The 24,304-nt window shown below is 34.6% G+C and overlaps 1 protein-coding gene across 3 annotated transcripts in view; it reads right to left on the bottom strand.

Annotated features, from left to right (window-relative positions):
- The window catches only part of LOC150095705 (uncharacterized), a 338,480-nt gene extending 314,797 nt beyond the window's left edge, over positions 1 to 23,683 (bottom strand). For 2 of the 3 annotated variants that reach the window (XM_090410275.1, XM_090410277.1), the window contains exon 1: positions 23,409 to 23,683. In XM_090410275.1, the coding sequence (XP_090266401.1) occupies positions 23,409 to 23,466 (58 nt within the window). In that variant the 5' untranslated portion in view covers positions 23,467 to 23,683. The remainder of the gene's footprint in view (positions 1 to 23,408) is intronic. The other variant, XM_090410278.1, reaches the window with a different exon arrangement.
- Positions 23,684 to 24,304: the final 621 nt, after the last annotated feature.

Below are 24,304 nucleotides of genomic sequence, written 5' to 3'. Positions count from 1 at the left end.
TCCTTAGATTAGCAGAGATGAATTCGACAGTCGGGGGAGATGAGAGGGGAAGAATCATCTGGTCTGGCAACAATATAAAATGAGGCAAAAGTTGGATTTCTTCTCAGTAAAAAGGATTAAGAGAAGCATTATTCGGATACAATCCATAAATGAAAGAATAATAGCAAGATGTGCAGCAAGAACATTAAACATTACAGTAGTCCAAGGTCTACTTACCCACTGCATAAAATACTAAAGAAATATGCCACAGCAACTTGGAAATAATCTTGAAATCAGTACCAAAGAAAGATATACTAATCATTGAAGGAGAATGAAATGAAAAGATTAGAAAGGACAATTCTTCTTCTTCTTCTTCTGCAGCTTCTCCCACTTAAGTGGGGTCACTGTTTTAGAAAAGATTAGAAAGGACAATAAAGGATGGAAAAGAATAATGAGCAAATAATGAAAATATGAAGAAAGGAATTAAAGAGGAAAAAGAATGCTTGACTTTGCCTTGAAGCATGACATAATTTACAACACAAAATTCCAGTAAAAAAACTGCAAGTGGACATGACTCTCACCTAATGGAAGAACAAAGAACATGCTAGACATGATACTCATAAACAAGAGATAGACCATGAGTTCAACAATGTCGAACATTTCAAAGCAAATATGGAATTGAATCATAGCTTGGTGATTGACAATACTGAGTTAAAACTGAAGTCAGAAGTGAAGGCAGTTTCAGAGTTAGAGAGAGATACAAGAACAGTAAGCAAGGAACAGGGAAAGTAGAAGAAATGAAATCCATTACGGAAGAGGAGAAACAAAGATAGAAAAAACAAATAGAAAAAAAAAGATAGAAAAAACAAAGTGGTATCTGCAATCAAGAGAGCAGTGGAACAAACATCCCAAAGACAGAGGCCAAAGAAAAGGTGGATCTCACAGGAGACATTAAAGATAATTCAAGAAAAAGTGCATTAACAATTACAAGAGAATCTCTGTGGAAATGGAACAGAATAGAGTGAAATGGATTGAACTGAAGAAGGCAGAAGAAACAAATCAAAATGGCTAGAGGAACAGTTCAAGGTGAATAGTGAATAGAAAACAGAAGTATACAAGATGATTAGAAACATCAACAAGAAATGGAGCCTAAAAGAACCACAAAAGATGAAAATTGTGAAATCTTGATGAACACAAAAGAAATAAGAGAGGAATGGACAAGATACTGCTCAGAGTTAAGACACAAGGCGATATTGAAATCCAATCAGTTAAATGATGAATTGAAGAATATTGAAATAAGGAAATATTGTTACTCAGCACAGAGGTAGAAACATATGCTCAGGGATGAGATTGTAATGGCAGTAAAACATCTGAAAAGCCATAAAGACTCAGGAATGATGAGATCACTGGAGAGATGCTGAAACATCTACTCCTGAATAAACTACTCTTTGATATCTCACCGTCAACCGCCCACTTATCCACATTCCCAACTTTATATCCATCCCCATATGCTGAAGTTTACTCATTAGAATTTCATGCAGCATCCTGTCAAAAGCTTTTGCAAAATTCCAGCAGTATCACTGTAAACCCGTTACCTTTATTGAACTCAGCTGTTATCACTATTATAAAATGTGAGCAAATGATTAAGAAATGACCTACCCTTCACAAAACCATGTTGATCCCCTCTCTCATATAGTATCCCATTTCTGTCATAATTTGTTACATCAGTATTGAAGCCTCCTTTATGCAGTGGAACTATTTTCCCCTCTTTCCATCCCCCTTGGGACTAACCCAGAGCCAAAAGAGCCAAAACTTAGATTAAACAATGTGGTTAAAAGGAACAGCCAATTCCCTACCAACCTCTCATAAAACTCGAGCTGGTATACCATCTAATCCTTTAGATGTATTCACATCAAATTTTCTGTAATATGCTTTGCGCCTCCAGTTCATTTACTAAGTAGGGTTGTAATCTAATAGAGTATAAGTGGAGGAATCTGAGAATAAAGATGAAATCTTAGACCTATAATCAGTTGTATTCGTGATTACAGTTGAATCGCCTTTATCGCCTTAAGTATTATATCTGCTCTTTTTTTAAATTTGAAAGAGTTCTTTTTTCTTGAGGAATTGATGTTTTTAGGAAGACAAGAAGAAAAGGATTGCAGTCATCAATCTGATGTCATTCGCAACAGGTTGAGGTAGAAAGTCAAGAGCAACTCTACGTTGCAAATAAAATTTACTTTAGGAACTGTTCTGGCATGACAGGAAAGTTTAAACCTTTCTTTAAAATTCCACCATATGCTGACACCAAGTTATGATTACAGATATCTATTAACACTTTTTCATCAGGTAAGGTGACTTTCAGGATGAACTTTATTTTCATAAAGGGCATTACATTTTTTGATTTGTCTGTTTTTGGAGGTAATAAAAATGTTATTGTAAGAAGAGTTAACGATATTATCCAATAAAGATTACAAGTCAGTTTGCATCCCTTATATTGGTACTCGCTCAAAACTGCCAATCTCCTAAATTCTCATGATGCAAGAGTGGCTTTCAAACCCATTCTGACTATGTCAGCTTTATTATGTTCACCAAGGACCACAATCCTTTCAACAAACATCCTAAAGTTTATAATACTTTATGTTCATATAGGTTTTTCTTACATAAGGAACACTTCTATCATCATGACTATCAAGGATTTAGGCCTAGAGTGACCTGTTCTGGCCTTAGAAGTCATCATTGAATCTCTAAGAGGACATCCTGGTTTTCTTTTTTCTAATGGTTTGTAATTTAAGGCTCGTTTTGGTAATCTTTGTTTTCGTTCTTTCAACGTGTTCCATCCATTTGTGTTTATATTTTTTAATTTTTTCTATTACTGATTCCTGGTTTAATTCTTTCATAATTTCTTCGTTTCTTTTGTGATCAAATAGAGCATACTTTGCAGTTTTTCTCATCAACTTCATTTCAGCTGTTATTAATCTTTAACTTTATGTTTTATTGTCCAGATTTCACTTCCATGCAATAGGACTGGTAGGGCTAATGTATTGTATACTTTTAGTCTGGTTTGTTTTTGTACTAGGTTTGGTTTAAATATAGAGATAATTACACCTGTTATTTTTAAATATTTTGCAATTTTTAGGTTTATATCTTTTTCATATGTAATCATACATCCTAGGTAGTTAAATGAATTCACCTGTTCTAAAAATCTTGTTATCTATTACTATTTTAGTTCTTGCTGGATCTTGTCCTTTAAAGGCCATCGTTTTTGATTTTTCTTTTGATATTATCACTCCATAATCTTTGGCTATCTCATTTAAATTTAAAATACCTTTCTGTAAGTTATCTTCAAAATTTGTTGTTATTATTTGGTCATCAGCAAAAAGGAGAGTGTTTTAAGTTCACAGCAGGAGAAAGTTTAATACCTAGATGGAAATTTTTATTCCATTTTATTATTATTTCATTTAGATAAACATAATATTTTATTATATTAAATAATAAGAGTTGCTGAAAGGGGGCATCCCTGTCATACTCCTCAGTTTCTCTCTCTCTTTCTCATATATGATAGCTCATGATTTAGATCTACACTTCTAGAAGTTTGGAAATAAGGCAAAATGAACATATTGGAGATGTGAATAACAACAGAGAAAACAGTTCAGGCCTAACTTTCCACTTCTCCCACACTCACCATAACACTGAATGGACCAGAGCTCCATGCCTTACAAAAAGAACAACTTCTATGCCCACAACACGAAGAATTTACGATGGTTATCCACCCACAAAGCATACTCAATGGAAACCAAGGAATGATTCTATGTGATATTTGGAAGTGGCTTATTAGATCTTCTGCACATCAGATTAACTTTTCTGTCATACTGCACATACTTACTGAACAATGACTGACCCATGCCAGCTTCCAAGGTTTCTGTTGTTTTTTTTTACTTCTGTGTAACAGTTCCTATGTGTTCTGTTTATTAGCTATGAAATGGTTCACGTTGACCTCTTTAATGTATTTTTTTTTTGATGAAATTTTTGATTAAATGGAAGATGGTCAGAGAACAAGGAGGTACCCATGGAAATGATGGTTGTATGCAGTTAAAAAAAGGGCAGGCTAAATTTCTCTCTCAGTGAGTAGAGAAACAGTTTGCCAGTTGAAGTAGTGAGTGCATCCAGTGTGAATGAATTTAAGAGAAGGTAAGACACATCTGCTATGAGTGATCTATGACCTCTCTCAATGAGTCCACTCCCTGGAGGTCTCAGATAATAATCCTATACACCAAGTGACAAAATTATTTGCACTTCACTACAATGTGCAGAGATCCAGCTAAAAAAAAAAAAAAAAAAGAAAGAACTTTAAACTTGAAACTTGCCAAGAAATTATATTGTTGTTTAATCCAAATGTAAGCAAACAGTTTGCACATGAAGTATATTCAAGACTAGGCTACTTGTATATAGAAGGTATTGACTTCACATTAATTGCCTTAGTAAGTATTCCATATTGCAAAGCACAAATGCTTTTGAACCTGTATAACACTATTATGGAAGCACCAGTACCCAAACCAGTTTTGACCTTTACTGAGGTACTGTTAAAGGTGCAGGGATAGTAATTCTCTCCAAAAACTGAGTGATCTACAAGATCACTAAGTCCCACTTGGATTAATAAAGGCTTAATGAAGTGAAACAGCATTAAGAAAGGATTAAACACATTTAATTCTTCCAATATTTCGTCTCCATCACTGAGACATCAATGAGATTGATCACACAACACACACGGGCAACATGAAACATGTAGATGAGTTCTAACTAGGTGGGGCGCCTGTTTGAAGCCTAAGTTATAAACTTAAATCTCAAAGTATTAGCGTTTCCCATATTTTAGGAAGTTTAATGCAACCATATTTCTTTAAATTAGACTGATTGCAGAGAACAAGTGCAGATTCAAAAAATGGCCTCTTCTAAATTTACTGCAATGGAGCATGGTAGTCCTTTAACTGATTCTATGAGGTATATATAAAGCATGGTCTGCAAGGCCCAATTGACCTTAGCCATGACTGCATGTGTATTTTTTTTTTTTTGTGTTCTTCCATGCAGATATTGGCTGATCTTTCTGCCTGTCCACAGTAGGCCAGGAACAGGGCACTCTATATACTCCAATTTTTAGAACATAAAGGTAGCAAGCCAGGCAGATTGTATTTCTTTAAGAATCTGGCTATTTTTTATGAAGTGCCTTGGACAAAGGGGATGATGATAGCATTACTAAAATCTTTCTAAAGTGAAGGTCAAGGATTGAGGAAAGGATTATTTTTTTGTTACTGTGTGAACTGGAGCCATTAGATAAGGTGTGGTGTACTGCATATAATTATGTTCTACTATAAGAGAGGACTCAAGGTTATAGCCTCTGCTGGTTAGTGTTTTAATGATAAATTATTGTTGAGAGAGAGAGGAGGGAAGTGATGGGAAATTTTGTAAATGTATCTGCCTGTCTGGGTTGGGATTTCTGTATACTGAAAAGGTCGGGTTACTATTAGGTAGGTGTGTTACCAAGGTGTATAAAATGGCTAAACTATTAATAGCTTCTTTTTCCATTATAAATTGGATTCCAGGATGAAGGCTATTTAGGTAAGAGAGAAAACAGTAATGTTTCTGGAACATCAGGCCATAGAGAACACATCATCCACTTCAACTATGGAGATATAGACTGGAAAGAATAAAGATCACGACAGGAAGAAAATAGAATTTATACACCTGCTAAGAGATAATTACTTAAGGCAGCATGTGATGGAGACTTAGAGGGTGGGAGAGTATTGGACCTGATCATAGAACCAGAAGAGCTATCCATAACCAAGGTGACAACATTGCTGCCAACTGGTGAAAGTGACCATGCGGTCTTGACTCAGGAGACTGTAAAACACGAGGAATATTCTATCAAGAAGGGGTACTTGTGGAACTACAAGGCAGGTGATTATGACATGCTTAAAAAGAAGTTTAAATCTGTACCATTGCATAAAACACTGCAGGGCAAGGATGTTAGTAGTGCATGGAATATAGTTAAGGGTCATCTAGAGGAAGCAGTATTAAAATGTATACATAGGGTAAGGAAGGTTAATCAGGTAAGAGTTAGATGGATGAGTTATATCATTAAGCATGAGCTGCAGAAGAAGAAAATGCTGTGGAGGGTATATAAAGAGAAAGGTGACCAGCAAGCTCATGAACAGTACAAGGCTGAGGCAAGAAAGGTGACCAGCATGACAAGAAAGGCAAAATCTAGCCAAGCAGACTAAAGGAAATCCCAAAGAGTTCTTTCATTATGTGGCAAGTAAGAGGAAGAGTAACCTTAATAATACACTAATGTAGGAACAGAGGTGGATGAATTAGAGGTCCTTAGGATATAGCAGAATCTCAACGTAAATACAACTGTGGGATTAATATCAACTAGGGTTTTGCAAGAATGTGCAAGGAAATAGGAAAGAGGGCAAAATAATTACTTTGCATAAAGGAGGTTCTAAGACTACAGTAGCAAATTACAGACCAGTTAATATCTCAGGCATGGTGGTAAAAGTACTAGAAATATTGGTAAAAAAATAGAATTCAAGAATGGGTAGATAAAAATATGATACTATACTGTATGAGGGTCAACGTGGTTTTGTGAAGGGTCAGTCATGTCTTAGTAATTTACTAACTTTTTATAATAGAGTAACAGCTGAGTTGGATAAAGGAAATGACTACACGATGATTTTGCAAAGTCATTTAACAGAATACAACATGGAACTCTGTTAGGTAAATTAGAACAAATGGGGATGGATATGACACTAGTTAAGTGGATAAAAGGGTAGCTGATGGACAGATATCAAAAAGTGGTATATGGAGGGACAGAATCAAAGTGAAACCAGGTGACTAGTAGTAGTATGCTGCAAGATTCAGTGCCGGGACCATTGCTGTTTAATTTGTACATAAATGACCTGAAAGGAAACATTCAGTTGTTTGCTGATGATGCGAAATTAGGTAGAGTAATAATTAATCAAGGCGATGTGTAGAGCTTGCAGGATGATTTAAATAGGCTGTCAAGTATGAGCTAAAGATAATGGGTATCAGTTTAATGTGGAGGAATGTCAAGTTATTCATTTTGGGATAAACAGATTACAAGCCATGTATCACATTGATGGCACTGTACTCCATTAAAAAGATGAAGCTAGAAATTTAGGGGTGGTGGTAGACAGAGTTAAAGTTTAGAGGACATATTACTAAGGTAGCCCATAAGACTGCTTGGCTACTGAAGAACACATTAACAAGTAGAGATAAGGAAGTTGTTATCCCTATTTATAAGGCTTGATACATCTATATCTAGATTATTGTGCTCAAGTCTGGTCCCCTGGGTTTCTTGGGGATGAAGAAGCAGTGGAGAAGATTCAGAGGTGAGTGGCCTGTGGAATGTTGCCTATGAGGATAGATTGAAAGTATGTGGATTGCAGAAGTTAGTTGATAGTAGAAAAAGAGGGGATATGATAGAAACATTTAAGTTGCTCAAAGGGTTTTATAGGATAGATGCAGGGGAAATGTTTCAGCACTTGGCTAGCGATACTACCAGAACAGGGAGGTCATCCCTGGAAGTCGAATAAAGGTGTGATTAGTAAGGGTGTGAGGACTAGATTTCTTGCTTGGAGTTGTGAATGAGCAGAATGGGTTGCCAGAGTCAGTTGTGAGTGCTTTGCATGTTAATGGGTTCAGGACAGGTATGATAGATTGTGTGGATAGATCGATTCTCCCACAATGAGTCTATGGACTCCATAGAGGTGTCCGTATAATAATAATATATCTTAACCAGATTTAGAAGGTTTGATAGGGGGCTTAGTCAAGAGCTTGTTTTTTCAAAATATATTAAAAAAAAAAAAATAATTGCAAGGTGGAGTGAGAGAGGAAACCCCATAGAGGTACTCTTTATCTGTTTATAAATTTTGTTCTCTTCCAAGAGAAATATCCAGAATGGATAGCAAAGGGGAAGCAATCAGTAATATTATTATTACATCACACCTCCAGGGAGTCCAAAGACTCATCGAGGGAGGGCATCTATGCTACAACTCTTCGTCTCATTACTCCACCAACCTTCATTATCTAACACCAGCGCCATCTACCGCCGACTACCACCACTGGTACTTTCACAGACAATCATAACATCCATGCCCACGGCGGGATTCGAACCCACAGCCTTTTGGTTGGAGAGCGGATATGCTAACCACTCGGCCAACTTTTCTTTTTATATACAAGATAACGTGTCAATTAAGAGAATATTGAACAGCAAGATGATATCAAAGCTAACCAAGATACTGGTATTATTTAGCATTAATTCTCAATAAAAGTTTTAAAATTGGTATTATTTTTTTTTAAATATAGAAAGTGGTACGATCAGAGATTGGGGGGAGGGCGGTAAAGTGAGCTTTCTAAGCCTCTGGCATGAGTTTCTCCCAGCATTTAACACATGGATCATTAAAATCTTGCTGAATGACTAAAAGATCACTACCAAACTCATTACTCCTGACCCTGAATCACTCCAGAACAGGAAATTCAGTGGTCGCTCTACTCAGTGACAAGCAAAAATCTGCTACTGAGCAAAAACACTACTCCCCAGGAACAAGCCACCATCAGCAGGAGCCATATCCAGAAGAGTACCAAGGGATCACAGATAACAATACTGGTTGGATGGGTGAAACAAATTGCTTTTCATATTCCCCTTTGTCTGTTGAGAAAGTTACTTGGTTATGTGTGGTTTGGGCTTTATGCTCACACCCTTTGATGGCTATAAGTTTAAGCATGATCAGCAATAAGAGGATGGCTTTTAGTCTTTTGTGCTTGTAATGGTCTATTTCATTGTAATCTGTAACTTGTTTGATGAGTTGATTTGAGTGCATGACTGTGTCTGCAAAGTACTTTACTGCTACTGAGTGAAGAAAGGAAGAGATGTCTGGGGTGTTGGTATCTCACTGCACTGTTCATTCCTAATGAACCATGGAGTATCTAATATCGTGCTTATTTTGCACTCTTTGGATGTTGGATTTGGCTGTGTGACTGCGAGCCAGTAAAGCATATATAATTATTGGTCTTTTGATCAATTATGTGTCATTTGATCATGGGATATAGTTGCACAACTGCTTTGGTTGCAATTGCATAGCCAAGCTTAACATGATCAGTGAGATGTAAATCTCTGGCCAAATAGCTGCCAAGATATTTCTTCCTGTGTGACATGGGATTTTGGTATTAAACATTTGTATGTCTCCTTCTAGAGATGGTCTTATTATGAAGAGTAATAAGACCATCTTATTACTCTTCATAATAAGACCATCTGTTTTGTGCATTAGATTCTCCATTCAGTAAACCAGTTTCCTAAGGTGGTGATGCTGTCTTAGAGTCTTGGTTGCCAGGTGTGGATGAAGAGATCATGTTAATATGTTAATTTTGCTGTATCATCAGTATATAGGGCTAGGATGGTCACAGGTTTCTGAAGGATGTCTGCCACATAAATGGAGAAGAGATTTAAGAGAACCGCATGGATCCAATTCCATTCATTTTCATCTGCAATTTCCTATCACTTACATATTTTGATTAATTATATCATGTTACATAGGATATTTGCCTTCTTATAAAGGAGACCCTGATACCAAATTTTGTCAAACTCTTTTACAACTTCAAAAAAAAAAAACGACTCCTTTGTGTTGTTTCCAGGTGCATCCTGTGGTGGTATATTCAATGTGTCGTTAGTGCTTGATTGCCTCAGAAACCGAACTGTTCATTTGGTATAATGTCTTCTTTATCTATTGCTTCCTGTAATCTGGTTAGGATAATTCTTTGTAATTTTTTCTAGGTTCAAGAAAAGAGTGATGACTTTGGAGCTTTTCCTGGTCTCTATCAGGATGATATCTGCAATTTTCCAAGGTGGAGGAAAGTATTGAAATCTTAATACTGCATCATGGTACTGTCAAGGTGAATTATTACAGCTCTGAGCAGAAGAAATTTAATGATTTTGTTTGCAATTCAATCCAGGCCTTATGCTTTCCTGTTGTTGAGACATTTAATGACAGTTATTTCTGCTGGGGAAATGGGACAAATCACTTACTAGTTTGGTTAAACGTGCACCAAACATACTGGTAGATCTTGTAAACAAAGTTGAGGTTATGTTTTCATATACTGGACTGCACAGCCTTTCCAGGTTGTTGGATGGGTTTCTTTTCCCACTGCAGATCTCTATGATTTTTGACTTGATTGAAATTTTGTTCGGGATTTTTTGATCTTGTAGAACCAGGGTGTTATGCATCTTTTCCACGCTTGGTTCTTTTCTTTGAGTGTTTGGTTTGTAATGCTTATAACCATGGTAACTGATGCCAGAACAGTGTTGATTTGGTTTGTAAGGTCGGTTACTGCTTCAACGATGTCCTCTTTTTTCTTCATGGTAAGTTCAGGTCTGATATGTTTTTTTTAGGGATAACATTGGAGAATTTTCCACAAGGTATGAAAGATTGGAGTGGGGTGAATTAATCCTGAGTGCCTAATTTGAGTAGGATTAAGTTGTGGTCTGAGGAGAGCTCATATATCATTTTTTAGTTGACATTGATGGCTGATATTTTGTAGGATAACAATATCCAGGACATCTGGTTTGCCAAAGGGACAGAAGTGTGGGTTCAGATGGACCTAGTGACACATGCATTAAGTATTCGCCTATTTCTGTTTAGCATTTTGCTATTCTAAGCTGGATGTTTGGCATTCAGATCACCTGAATATCACCTGCTATGATAATGGATTTTTGGTGCCTAGTATGGCATCTAGATCTGCTGTCAGTACAGTTTTGCTGGCAGGTTGTAGGCTGTGTAGATTGAGTTTTCCAGAGTTGTCCTGTAGTTTCTAGATTTCTGATTTGGAGGTTGGGCATTGTATTATGCTTGAGGTAGTTTTAGACTGATATTTCTCAGTCTAAAATATCATCTGACAGACTAAATACCACCTCTGGCATCTAGTCTGTCATTTCTGAAGGTAATATAACCTCTTACTTTCGGTTTATTTGCTTGTTGGAGATGTTTCATTAATTAGAATTATTTCTGAATTGTGGTAGATCACAAAGTCTTGCGTTCAAGAATCTTGTTAGCAAGGTCATTGGCATTCCAAGAGGCAAACAGAAGTGAGTTTAGTATGACTAGGTTTCTATGCATTGCTGAATGTGGTCAGGATAAAGCGGGCATCTGAAAAATCTTTTTGTAGCATTCACAGTCAAATTGGATTTGCTGAAATCATCTAACATAACTGATAATGAAGCATTGATGATTGCAGTTAGGTTGTAATTGGTGGTGTTAGGTTACCAGGTTGAAGTAACAGAAGTCATTTTCTACATACAATTAGTGAAAAGGTGTTGAATCTTTTCACTACTTGTCTCTGATCCATAATGACAGTAACATGACCTTAACATTGCTATTGAAGATCTTTATTTTAGTTTTATTATGATATTTGGATGATTTCCACACATTAATCTGTGTTTATTTCAATGGTGATACTTTTTTGCTCAGTCAGCTTATATAAATCATCATTTGTTATTTGCTGGGGCAAAAATATTTGTAAACTATTTACTTTAGCTTCATGTTTTTTGGTCAGTTTCCATGTCTCTGACCCATATGACAGTAACATGACCTTAACATTGCTATTGAAGATCTTCATTTTTAGTTTTATTATAATATTTGGATGATTTCCATATATTAATTTTCTGGAAGCAGCATTTAAAAGTTTGTTAAGCTTTGCATTATATCCTTGTTAGCTCCATCTTCAGTATCTACATTTGCTCTCAAGTATATAAAATTCTTAACTTCTTGCAATGCATGTTGACTGATTTTAATTACTTTATGGGATTTACTGTTCAATTTCAGAAGTTTTGTTTAAGTCATTTATTTTAAGACCAACCATTTCAGCTGTTTTATACTAGTCTTCCAATTTTGCTTGTATATCATTATATTTTGATATCAAGACTTATCTGCATAACCTATATCTTCTGTGACAAATCTATATATAATACATATAGCTAATTATGTATGGATATTAAATATATATAACTATCCTTAACCCAAGTGTAAGCAAACAAAGTTTGCACATGAAATATCTTCATAACTAGACTAATGACTTCACATTAATTGTCTTAATATCCCACATGACATGAAGGATACCTTTCAACTTTAGTATGACTTCTGGGTTTGGCTCTCACTGATGAGAACTCAAACTCAATGGCTCAGAGTGGTTTTGACAAGTCCTGATAATGGCCCTTTCCAATAATGCATAGCATTATTAATGTTCAAAAGGATGTGTGCTTTGCCTTCTGGGATACTAAGCAATTAATGTGAAATTCATTAGCCTCTATATACATATAGCATAGTCATGAAGTCATAAAGGGAAGTCCTGACTCAATAATTTATTCATGTTTTATAAGGTGACAGCAGAATTGGATAAAAGAAATGGCTACACTTTGATACTGCTGGACTTTGCAAAGGCATTTGACAGAATATCACATGGAAAATTATTACGTAAGATAGGGCAAGTGGGAATAGATATGAGGTTGGTGGGATAGATGGGAGTGGGAAAGGCTGATAGACATCAGAGGGTGGTGTACGGTGAAATGGAATCAAGATGAAAGGTGACTAGTGGAGTGCCCCATGGCTCTGTAGTAGGAACACTACTCTTTAATTTGTACATTAATGACAGTGGAAGATTTGAGGGAGATATTCAGTTGTTTGCTGATGATGCAAAACTAAGGACAATATTTAATAAAGGTGATATAGATACAGGAATACCTCAATTATCACGATTTATAATTTGATACCAAAATTCCAATTATTGCACTCCAAATTCGAATTATCGCGGCCGTGAGATGTAGCCCACTACATATGCAACCAGTTCGCGTTGTCACTCTCCATGTATCGCTCTCTTGTAGTGCTTCGTTTTTCTCCAACGGCGCCTTCTCACCACTTACCAGTAACTATCCACCCTTGCCTGAAGTATATGTGGATATTTATTTCTCTTGTTATTTACCCCTACAATGAATGCTTAAAGAAACAAGGATGATTTCAAGTCTACAGCTATCAAGAAGAAACTTAGAGTGATCAACTTAGAAGATAAGTTGCATATGATAAATAAGTATGAAGCAGGCATAACCAAAGCCAAAATTGCAAAAGAGTACGGTCTAAATGAATCAACTGTTCACCATATTTTAGACTATGCTGGAAACTCTACGGCTTCAATCTAGAACTAAAAGAAATTGAAAAAGGTGATGTGCAGAACCTGCTTCAGTCACATGATAAGGAGCTGGATGTTGAAGACCTAATAACCTCGAGAGAGAACGTGCTTACGATACTCAAATCGATGATAATGATGAACAAATTGACTTGGCACCGAAGGAATTTACCCTCAAAGAGATGGACAAAATGTTTAGAATTGCTGATAATTTTAAAGAAAAATCTTGAATGGCGATCCTAATCTCGAGCGATCACTGAAAGTTAGTCAGGAAATTGAAAATTCCATCCGTTGCTATCGAGTTTTATACGAAGTAAAAATTCCACCAGACAACTCTACACCAATTTTTATCCAAGAAAGAATAACGGTATGTACTTCTTATATATAAATAAAGATTAAAGAATAATCTTGTTTTTCTTAATGAACCTTCATTTTTTACTTAACACGTTTAACACATTTCTTTTTTACTTGATATATAAAATTTAATTAATAGATTTGAAAAATTCTTAGCATTGATCACCCATTATTTATCCCAATTATCCGGATTCCATTATTGCAGTATTTTTCATGGCAACAATAACCGCGATAATCGAGGTATTCCTGTACTATACAACCATAGATGCGAGACCCCCCCCCCTCGACACTTCTGCACATGGCAGAAGGCGAATCCATTCCAATAATAGGGTAATCATTGCTTTTTGTGGGATGGGTGTTTATTATTATACATCGGGAAATAATTTTTTTATGAAAATTCTAGTTTTTAATGTGATAACTATTTTTCTTGTACAACAATCGGAAAATTTTATTTATAAAGCATGTGATTTCGTTTGTTGGTGATGAATTCATACATTGCTTTATTCCTTTCTCCTCTTCACAACATGAATTGACTCTTCTTGGCATTGTGCCAGCTGGGGTTCTCCCAACTATGGTCAGACGATATCTTGCATGATGATTTAAATAAATTGGCAGTGTGGGCAAAGACAATGGTTGTCAATTTAATGTAAAATGCAAGGCAATGCACTCTGGGATGATTACATACTTCGTACCATACTGATGATACTAGATTAGAAGAAATTGATGAGGCTAAGGATCTGGTGTGATGGTAGACAGAAATTTGAAATTCAGAGGACATAATGCAAGAGTTGGCAAAATAGCTGAGTGGATTACTTGGATGTTAAAGAACACACTGACAAGTAAAGATAGGGGACCATGAGGTGGTGGAAAGGATTTAGAGATGAGTGACCAAGCTCATGACAGGTGTGTGGAATGTACCCTATGAGGACAGACTGAAGGTGTGGGTTGCAGAGTTTAGCTATCCAATAGAGGAGAGTGGATATTATAGAAACTTATAAGTTACTAAAGGGATTCTCTAAGATTGACACAAAAGAAATTTTTCAATACATGGGAAGTAGGGTCAGGGAGAGGGAAACAATGGATCACACTGGAAGTTGTCTAAGATTGTAGTTAGAGGGTATGCAGACTAGGTTATTTACTTGGAGAGCAGTGAATGAGTGGAATGGATTGACAAAGGTGGTTGTGAGTGCCCAAACAGTGAATAAGTTTAAGGAGATATATTATAGGTATTGCGTTAATGGATAGTGTGGATCTCCTGCAACAAGTCTTGATTCCATTGAGCACTCGTATAAAAAATAATAATAATGAAGATAATTCATGAAGAAATCTATTTGCCTACACTTGGATAAAGAATTAAATTATAACCAAGTGAAAAAACTTTCTACAAAAGAAGTCACCTACTGATATCTTGAAGCTGAAGAATGTATTTCTGAGGAAACATAAGAAAGGCTTTAAAGGTTCCAAAGGAGACAGAAAAAATGTAGTGAAAGAAGATAAGAATTTAATTCAGTGGGTTTTAAGCTGAAAAGTAACAATGTTGACCAGCAGTTACTCATTTTTGTAAAGGTTAAAAGAAAATGGAGGAATGATAATTATGAGATAGTCCTGAAAAATATTAGGGGAACAAACAAGTGGCATCAATGGTGGAATCATTAACAACAAAGTTAGTAGGTGGGGAACCAGACACCATTAGACTCTAGGAATTTGTGAAAAGATCTAACCTGGAGTGTTATGGTCATTTACACAGATTGGCAGAGAACAGATTACAAAACAAGTCAGGATATAATAAATTAATTAAATAGAAGCAAAACAGAGAGAAAGATCAAGATCTAGTTGAACTGATGCTGTCAGAAGTGCCTCAAAGGAGTGAAATATGATGTGACAGTATCAGTCCTGACATAACAGATTAATTTGAAGGAAAACTGTCAACTGCAAATCAGGAATAACAAACTTTTCACATACTACTATTATGGTATCCTGTACAACCCTTGAGGATGCATATCAGAAATTTGAGATTCAGCAGAACATCTATACAAATACCTACAAAAAAAAAAAGCATAATGAAGAAATTAATTGCGAGACTGGATTATTGTGTGCGAGTGCCTCAATTAACCAGGCTACTTTCTTTAGACAGAATTAAGTTTTGGGAATACCTTCCCAAATAAGTACAGTTTAAGATCAGACAGTTTACATTTATAAAGGATTAAGAATTATGCAGATGCATAGTAATATCATGAACAAAAAGTTTTTTGTTGTTGTTGCCTCTTTTGTATATTCATCAGGAAGGTTGTAGATGTGATATTAGTTTTAAGAAATACTAGATTAAAATCAAAGCAGAAAGAGCTATCTGATTTTACCTAAAGATCTGAGTATTATCATAGGTGAAGGGAGATAATCTTTCAAGCAAGATGTAAAGTGAAATCTTTCTTGCGAGAAACAGTATTATGTTTTGGTAGCAATAAGTTCACAAAGTTGATTCTATTCCACTAAAAAATGGTCATATTATAGTACGGCCACAGATTCGAGACCCTTCGACACTTCTGTGCATGTCAACAGGAGGAGAATCCATTCCGATAATAGGATAATCAGTCCTTATTGTGGGATGAGTTGTTAATATTACACGTCGGAAAATTAACTTCTCTTTTATGATCACTGTAGTTAACTATGTTGCTTGTATAACAGTTGGAAAATTTTACCTATAAAGCACGTGATTTCATGTGTTGGCGACCAATTAGTACGTCCTTCATTTCTTTCTCCCCTTCAGCATGAATCGATTATTCTTGGCAAGTCACCAAGCAGAGATCTACAAACTGTGGGCAAACTATACACTTGGAAACACTGATTATTGGTTATGGAAGCTTGGGATAAATGTACACCATGTGTTTGTCAAATGAAGAGGAATGAAGTGTATCTAAGTATGGATAGAGTGGATTTGTGATTAGTGAGAGATCCCAGACCAATATAAAGATTTTAAGGATGACAGATGTCATTTCTGAAACAAAATGGGAAAGGGAACAAAATACCATCAGGATAAGAAAATATGTTGGTAGAGGTCTCTGATGCTTTTTTAAGAAAAAAATCAATGAATGTGTGAACTGCTCCTGGTATAGAAAGGATTTGCCTAGCTTATCCATGTAGGAGTTGGAAGAGAATGTCAGGAAGTCAGAGCAGGAGTAGTTTTCTACAAGTGATAATTCAATTTTTTTTCTGCCACTGCATGATGCAATGTAGATATGCACTGGATGTGAAGGTGGAGTTTTTCATCCCACTTGTAGCATTCCAGATTTGTTGCTTAAGCATATATCATAAAAAACCAAGGTTCCAAGAATTGCTAGGGTTATTGAATGGAATGACTTTCTGGCAATAATTATTGCTAGAAAGTCATTCCATTCAATAACTGAATCATAATGATTCAGTCAAAGTAGGCATTTGGATCAGGAGAGTGAAAACAGACCATGGAGGGAAAACATTCCACAGAAAAGAAAGCTTATGAGTAATCAAGAAAAAAAAAAAAAATCAACACTTATGGCACACATGAAAAAGGAAGTGTAGTCTGATATTTCTGTGATTTAATAACTGTTCATTACACCAATATCTTAAAAATAAAAAAAAAAGTACTGAAAGAAATTCTTTTGATGGATAAGTGAACAATTTGTCAGATCACTACTAATAGCAGCAAATACCTCAGAAACTCTTCTAGCTCAGTCAGCAGAATTGGAAAAAAGTTAGCTAGGTGTATTGGTTAATAGCAAAATTCCCAAGGAAGATGACCTTACTGCTTGGATAGCTAGATTGCAGAAAATCAAGCTTAAGAAAGAAAATTAGACAAAACAGCCATAAAAATTAATAATCAGGATAAGAATTACTAGAATGATAGAAACCAAAGTGAAAGACAGAATGAGGCAAGACTGTGGCAGATAGATCAAAAAGATGATTCTAGTCTCAGTATGTCAGATCAGATGAATGCAAATGTTACACCTTTCTATCTAGAACGGTCATTTGATAAGTATTTTGGACAATGATTGGCAGCTGAGGTTCAGAAATTCAGATCAAGTTTATTTGTAATGGTGCACATCATCATCATTATAGTGAGTTGTATATAAAAGGAAGTGATCTGTACTGCATTTTTGACTTTTGATTTGGGAGGAGGAAAATCATTTCACTTTATTGTGCTCTGTGGATTTTTGTTTATCTGCAGTACTAGTACATAATGCTTGCTATGCAAAGTTGTAGATTAGAGACATGAAATGAAAAGTTAAAAGCTCTACACTATTCTCCCATCCAAAATACCCAATCTCTTGGCCTATAACAAGGCTTCAATAGTAGCTAACCCACATTCAGATTTCTGCCAGGCATGTTCCAAAGTAAGTAGTAAAAGAATTATCCATTAGCTTGTGCCTCTGATGTGTTACCATCAGATTCTGTCTTGCATACTAACTAGCAGCCAGTCTGCAAAACGACTTTACCACTGTACCCCAGAATGAAGGGTTTTTTTGGAAATTCATTTACAAACAAATGAAAATTATAGCACATTAGTGCCATAGGTATGGAAGCTAATTAAGAGTCCTGCTCTTATGATCTTTTAAAATGGTACTTGTAAGGTCACTTCAAGATTTACCGATTACCTTTACTGATAAATGGTGATGATTTTCATTCTATTGTGACACCATGGATTGGCTACTGATTTCTATTAAAAAAATAAAAAAAAATAGAAATCATTCCATTCTCCAAAGAATAAAAAAATAGAATGATAATTTTATTTTTTTATAATCTTTCTTAGCTAGGTAAACTGATGAAATTTAGCATATATGGGATCCTTAAAATTTATTAAACTAGCTCATAAGTGTGCTTAAAATCTTCTGAAAATACTTCAGGCACAATCTGTTTGCTTACACTTGGATAAAGGATTAAACCAAGTATATAATTTCTTGGTATCTTTAATCTAACCATGTTTAGTTATTAAATTATAAGATAAGAAATTACAAGATACTGCAACAATTCTCAAACTTTTTTTTAGCCATACGCTGCATTTCAGGTGATCAAGAAATGTGATCACCACCAAATTTAGATGTGGGTCAATCCCTGGAAATCAAATAGGAGGTAGTTAGCAAGGATGTCAGGATGAGTTTTTTTGCTTGTGATTGAGTGGAAAGGATCAGTAAATGAGCCTAAAGAGATTCATGACAGGCATTATTCAAATAATGGTTAGTATGGTGTCTCTTAGCAGCTTTATGTGCCCGTAGGCATGGAAAGCATTGATGATGATATCTCTTAGACCTATGAAGATGCCTATTTATAATACCTAAAAGAAAACTGATAAAACGAACACCTATACACTGAACTTGCTACTCACCATTCACTGAATGTGGTGGTAGTCCAAAGCAACTCGACTATGAGACTAGTGCATTATGTCTGTTAATTGCATGTGTTCTTATGGCTAGTTTGCTTTGAGAGATAAGAAACCCAAGTCTCTATGAGGTAAAATTCTGCAATCTCCATATGATACGTGTTAACTCGCCTTCAATTACTGAAAAAATAAGCATATCATCTCACTCCTGGAGTGCTTTTAGTTAACCAGTCAGAAAAACTGAAGGCATATAGTAACTACTTACTAGTACTGTGTTACAAGAAATCCACATAGCAATGCAATGGAAAAGGAGAGGTTTTAAACTGAGGTAATACCTAGAAGTGATACATCAATTTGCATTAAACAGTGGTGAGCAACATCCCCTTCTGTTTTAATGATATAAAATGGATTAAATACATGGATTAATAAATAACTTAGTTATTATTTATAACTAATTAATAAATGCTAGAGAAATAAGTGATATTTCTCTAGCATTATCAGAAAACAGTAATACGACAAACAGTTAATATCCATTGCAAATTTATTTAAATAATACAAAATGCCTTGTCTTTTTATATAAATTAACACAATATTAAGACAATTTAATAAAAAATTTTTTCAATTATCTTATGAACAGTTATTTCTCTAATGACAATCAGATTTGGCTAGTGTAATTACAAATTTAAAATAAACTATGATGAACTATTATTCATATATAAATATATGGATTACATCTATTTCTGAAAGCATGATATCATGATGGAGTGACAATGACCATTGTATCAAATTGCAGGAAATACTTCCTTTCAGTTCATATCTGTGAGATTATCAAGGAATCTTGAAGACTACACTAGCCAGATCTGAACAAGGATAATTCTGTATTAATTTATAGTTTGGGATAGTTATTCACAAGTATGAATAGTCAAAAAAAAAATGTATAAACATTTCAAAACACTATTCATGAGCAAAATTTGTGACAGAAAATGTTTGAACAAAATTTATTCATTAGAAGAATGTCAAATACAACATATAAATGATCAAGAGATACTTCACTAGATTTCATTCAGGCCACTTTTTTGAAGTATACAAAAAGGATGTTCCAGTGTAGTTCCTACAAGAATAGAGAAATTTGTATATTCTCTTGATGTTACATTTTGTTTGTATTATTACAGCTGTGTTGTACTTGGTAAATATGTGGATAAATAGTCCTATTTCCTTTAAAAGTGTAGCTTGCCTTCCTGTTCTTTCTTAGCCTGTGTTATGTATATGCCACAATGTGTTTCTATGTAACATATGCTACTAAACAAGCAACCAGGTGATTTGACAGAAAATGTTTAATAGGACTAATCAACTGAAATTTTCTATTTCAATAGCTTATAGTGCAAAACAGGAAAGATCCAAAAAATGCAAAACTTGAGTTTAAAAAATCCTTTTTTTTTTTTTTAAAGTGTACATCACTATTAACAAATGCACTACTCAACATGCTGAAGGGATTTAAGGGAAACTGAATGTGGAAAAAACATGCATGCAATAAAGAAAAATGATTTAAAAATCAGAATTATAAATGGAATTGTACTTATCACAAATCTTGATACTTGCATCATATCTGAAAGTTATTAGTCTTTTGAATTAATATTTGTATATGAAAACTTCTATCAAAGAAATTCATGCTTCATGAAACAAAAGCAGCTATCACAGAGCAATTAAAGATGTGTAAAACCTCTGTAATTAGTCAACAATGATAATCCCTCTAGGAGACAAAACTAAGACCTAAAAGAGTAGTGGTCAGCAGCCTCATATGATGGCAGGTTTCCACTCCCCACCATACACACACACTAAACAAACTAGCCTGCAAATACATGCAACTAACATGCAGAGAAGATAACTGCCTTAGAAGAGTATTAATTAGATTTATGTGAAACCAAGTCAGCATGCCATGAGAAGCCACTGAGCATATCACATTAAGGGAAAATGTGATCAGTAGATAATTTTGATTTTAATCAAAATTACTTAAGTTAGTAATTCTGTAAAGTAATTTATGTAATAGTAGTCCTGTAAAGTAATTTATGTAATAGTAATTCTGTAAAGTAATTTAAATACTTTATATCCCTGAAGTAGTGAAGCTAATAAGTAAATAACAAAAGTTTAAAAATCAGCATGGAGAATTCTGTAAAACCACTCAAATGTTTATAGCATTATCTAGGCTCTCTTAAGGATATTTACCAATTGAAATATGATTCCAGAGAGAAATCTTCAAAGTTAGTCTGTGAAATAAAAATGTCAATTACTCTGGCAAAATAACATGTAAAACAACTATTATATATTATCATTATACTTGCTCTTAGGTATGGTATCAATAATGTGTTATATTTTTTTTTTTTTGTATATGTGGAGTGAAATTTATGAGAAATGAGGGCAACTAGTGAAGTGCCTCAGGGGTGTATACTAGGGCCACTGCTCTTTAGCTTATGTATTAATGATACAGGGAATGATTTAAGGTGGATGTTCAGTTGTTCACTAATGATGCAAAACTAGAGAAATAGTTGATAAAAAGCAATTTAAATAAATTGGCATTATGGGTGAAGGTTAACTGTCAGATCAATGTTGTCAAATATAAAGTTATGCACTTTCGGATGACAAGATTACAGACTATCACGCTGATGGAAATGGAATACAGAAAACTGATGAGGCTAGGAACTTCGAGGTAATGGTGGACAGATAGCTGAAGTTCAGAGGGAATGCTGCAAGAGTTAACAGAATAGCAAATAAATACTTGGCTGTTAAAAAACACATGGAAGTTAAGAAACAGAAGTTAACCCTCTTTACAAGGCTATGATATGGCTGCATCTTGACTACTGTGCACAGAAGGATCAGATCAGTGGAGAGGATCCAGAGATGAGTGACCAAGTTGGTGACAGATCTGTAGAATGTTCGCTATGAGGAGAGGTTGAAGATGTGTGGGTTGCATAGTTTAGTTGATAACCAGAAAAGAGAAGACGTAATAAAACCTTATGTTACAAAAAAGTTCTATAAGATTAACACAAAAGAAATTTTTCAATACATGAACAGAAAGGGGAGAGAGAGAGAGAAATAAGATTTTTTTTTAAATAAGTTAGGAAATTTAATGACCTTTTTTAGTTATCTTACACTAGCTACTTAGGTGGTGCCTTTTGGAATTGTCAGTTATTGTTTAATTAGCCTTTTTACATGTATTGAAGATGCCTGTGATACTCAGGTGAAAATTCTACTAATAAATAATACTTTATGTGACTTAATTCCGTTATTATAATTTTAAGTAAGAGAAACAGGGGTTACCACTAGAAGTTGTGTTAAGAACATGGTCTTAACCACACTAAGAATGAGTGAATATATTGCCAGAAATGAGCCTTCTGACTCCATGGAAGTACCAGCATAACATTTTTTTTTTTTTTTTAAAGCAATGATACTTCACTGTTAGATGATAGTATAACAATTTTTTTTTTAAAAGCAATGATACTTCACTGTTAGATGATAGTATAACAATGCTATCGTATAGGATATGCCATACCAGTGCATTGTTTTTAGTACTGCTACTCAAAAACATTTTCCTAATCACATAATGCAATGTTTCATTTATTAACCAAAGGGATCTGAACTTAGAGTGAAAAAAAAAATAATAAAATAAATAAATAAATATATATATATATATATATATATATATCACATCCTCAATTCAATAAAAATCTATCAAGATAGGATTCTGGTCGAGTCAATATTTAAAATCTTTATAAATTGAAAGATTACGTTATTACATAAAATATCATAAAGCGTAAAGAAAACAGCAATCCAGATAAAAACATTCCCCGACATACGCAAATCACAACACTGATGCATAAAAATATTTGCTGTTCTGACTATTCCTCAAGTCTTTTAAAACGCTAAAAACACTACTACTAATACAATTGCACCTATATAAAAACAGCTTCTAGCAATATTTAAATTCTCATGTGTAACCTGGCTAAACTTCAAAACATTTATCAAATAATATAACGTTTCTTATGTTCCATTTTGTTAAAAAAAAAGTTAATTTACAAATGTAAGATTCACTCTGAGTACACTTAACAAGTCAGCTCAAAAATAGACCGCAGACTTTCGAAATTTAAAATATTTCCCAATTGTTTATTTCTGAAAATGACGTCCGAGGACAACGGATTCCCCCCCCCTTACTTTTCATTTGAAAATAAACTTTCTGATGGACTGAAAGTTTCTTTCCCGACTTTTTGTTCATTTGTAAATGACTACAAAAAAAAGGGGGTGCATGGGTGAGTTTCTGTATTTCTAATGGTTTTCGATTATATGGGAATACAAGATAACCAAATGAGAAGTGAACAATTAAATAAATTAAAATAATTAAACTGATTGTTTTGAAATCAATTTATCCGCCCACAAACAGTCAATTCACAAGCACACAATTAAACTGCACATATTAACTTTAATCGGGTCATACCTTCACAGTTTCCCCGATTTGTCATATTACCTTCTGGTAGTGGATGAACCATGGCCATTTTTTTTTTAATTTTTATTTTGACTGCTTCACAAACTATAACAACTTGTCTAATAAAATTCAAATTTGGAACAGCAACGAAGTAACGACGCAACACTATATTTACAAGAAAAAATATATACACTGTACAAGGGCCGTCCAGTCTTAGGTGAAAGAGACACGAACCATTTTTAATATTAACAAACGACAAAGAAACGCACACAAAATCTCAACTGATGCAAAAATAGAAATGTCGGAACTACGAAGAGCCCGGATGATGACCTCACAACAGCTGGATACCCTCCAACCGATGACTTATAAATCTGATTGCAATGGTGCAATTACAGAAAGAGCCCAACAAATTTGGGCTCCTGTAAATACTTCAAACATGGTCTGATTTCAACGAAGTTAGGCCATGTAGACAACACATTTTCTCATGAATGTAACGATGCTCTCAGATTTTTAAGAGCCTTGCTTTGATTAGTTTTAATGCTACAATCAGTAAAATTACTTTTAATTAAATTGCGTTTTAATACTATTTAAATAAAAATCGAAATATTTCGGTGGATAATTCCAAGAGTGTGAACTAGAGAGATGTTGGTGTTCAGTACAAGAGGTTCGGGTTAAAAATGTGCATCATACCCGTCTTTTAAATAACTGAAGGCGATTTTAAAAACTTATTGGGAAAACTGAGAATGCCAAAAATTTGCATTCTTCTTTTACTATCTACGAGACAGCACTGTTACTTACACTATGAAATCCTCACACTCTAGACTAGGCTTAGATATTTTATCAAAAAAAAAATCAGCTAATGCCTTTTATTGCCTTAGGGAGTAGGGGAGGCCTTTATACCCTATCCA

This window comes from Typopeltis vanoorti, chromosome 20 (genome assembly GCF_054136105.1).
Source record: "Typopeltis vanoorti isolate ZY-2024b chromosome 20, IOZ_Tvanoo_1.0, whole genome shotgun sequence".
In the NCBI taxonomy this organism is placed as follows: domain Eukaryota; kingdom Metazoa; phylum Arthropoda; class Arachnida; order Uropygi; family Thelyphonidae; genus Typopeltis; species Typopeltis vanoorti.
This window is presented reverse-complemented; position numbering and strand designations above follow the sequence as displayed.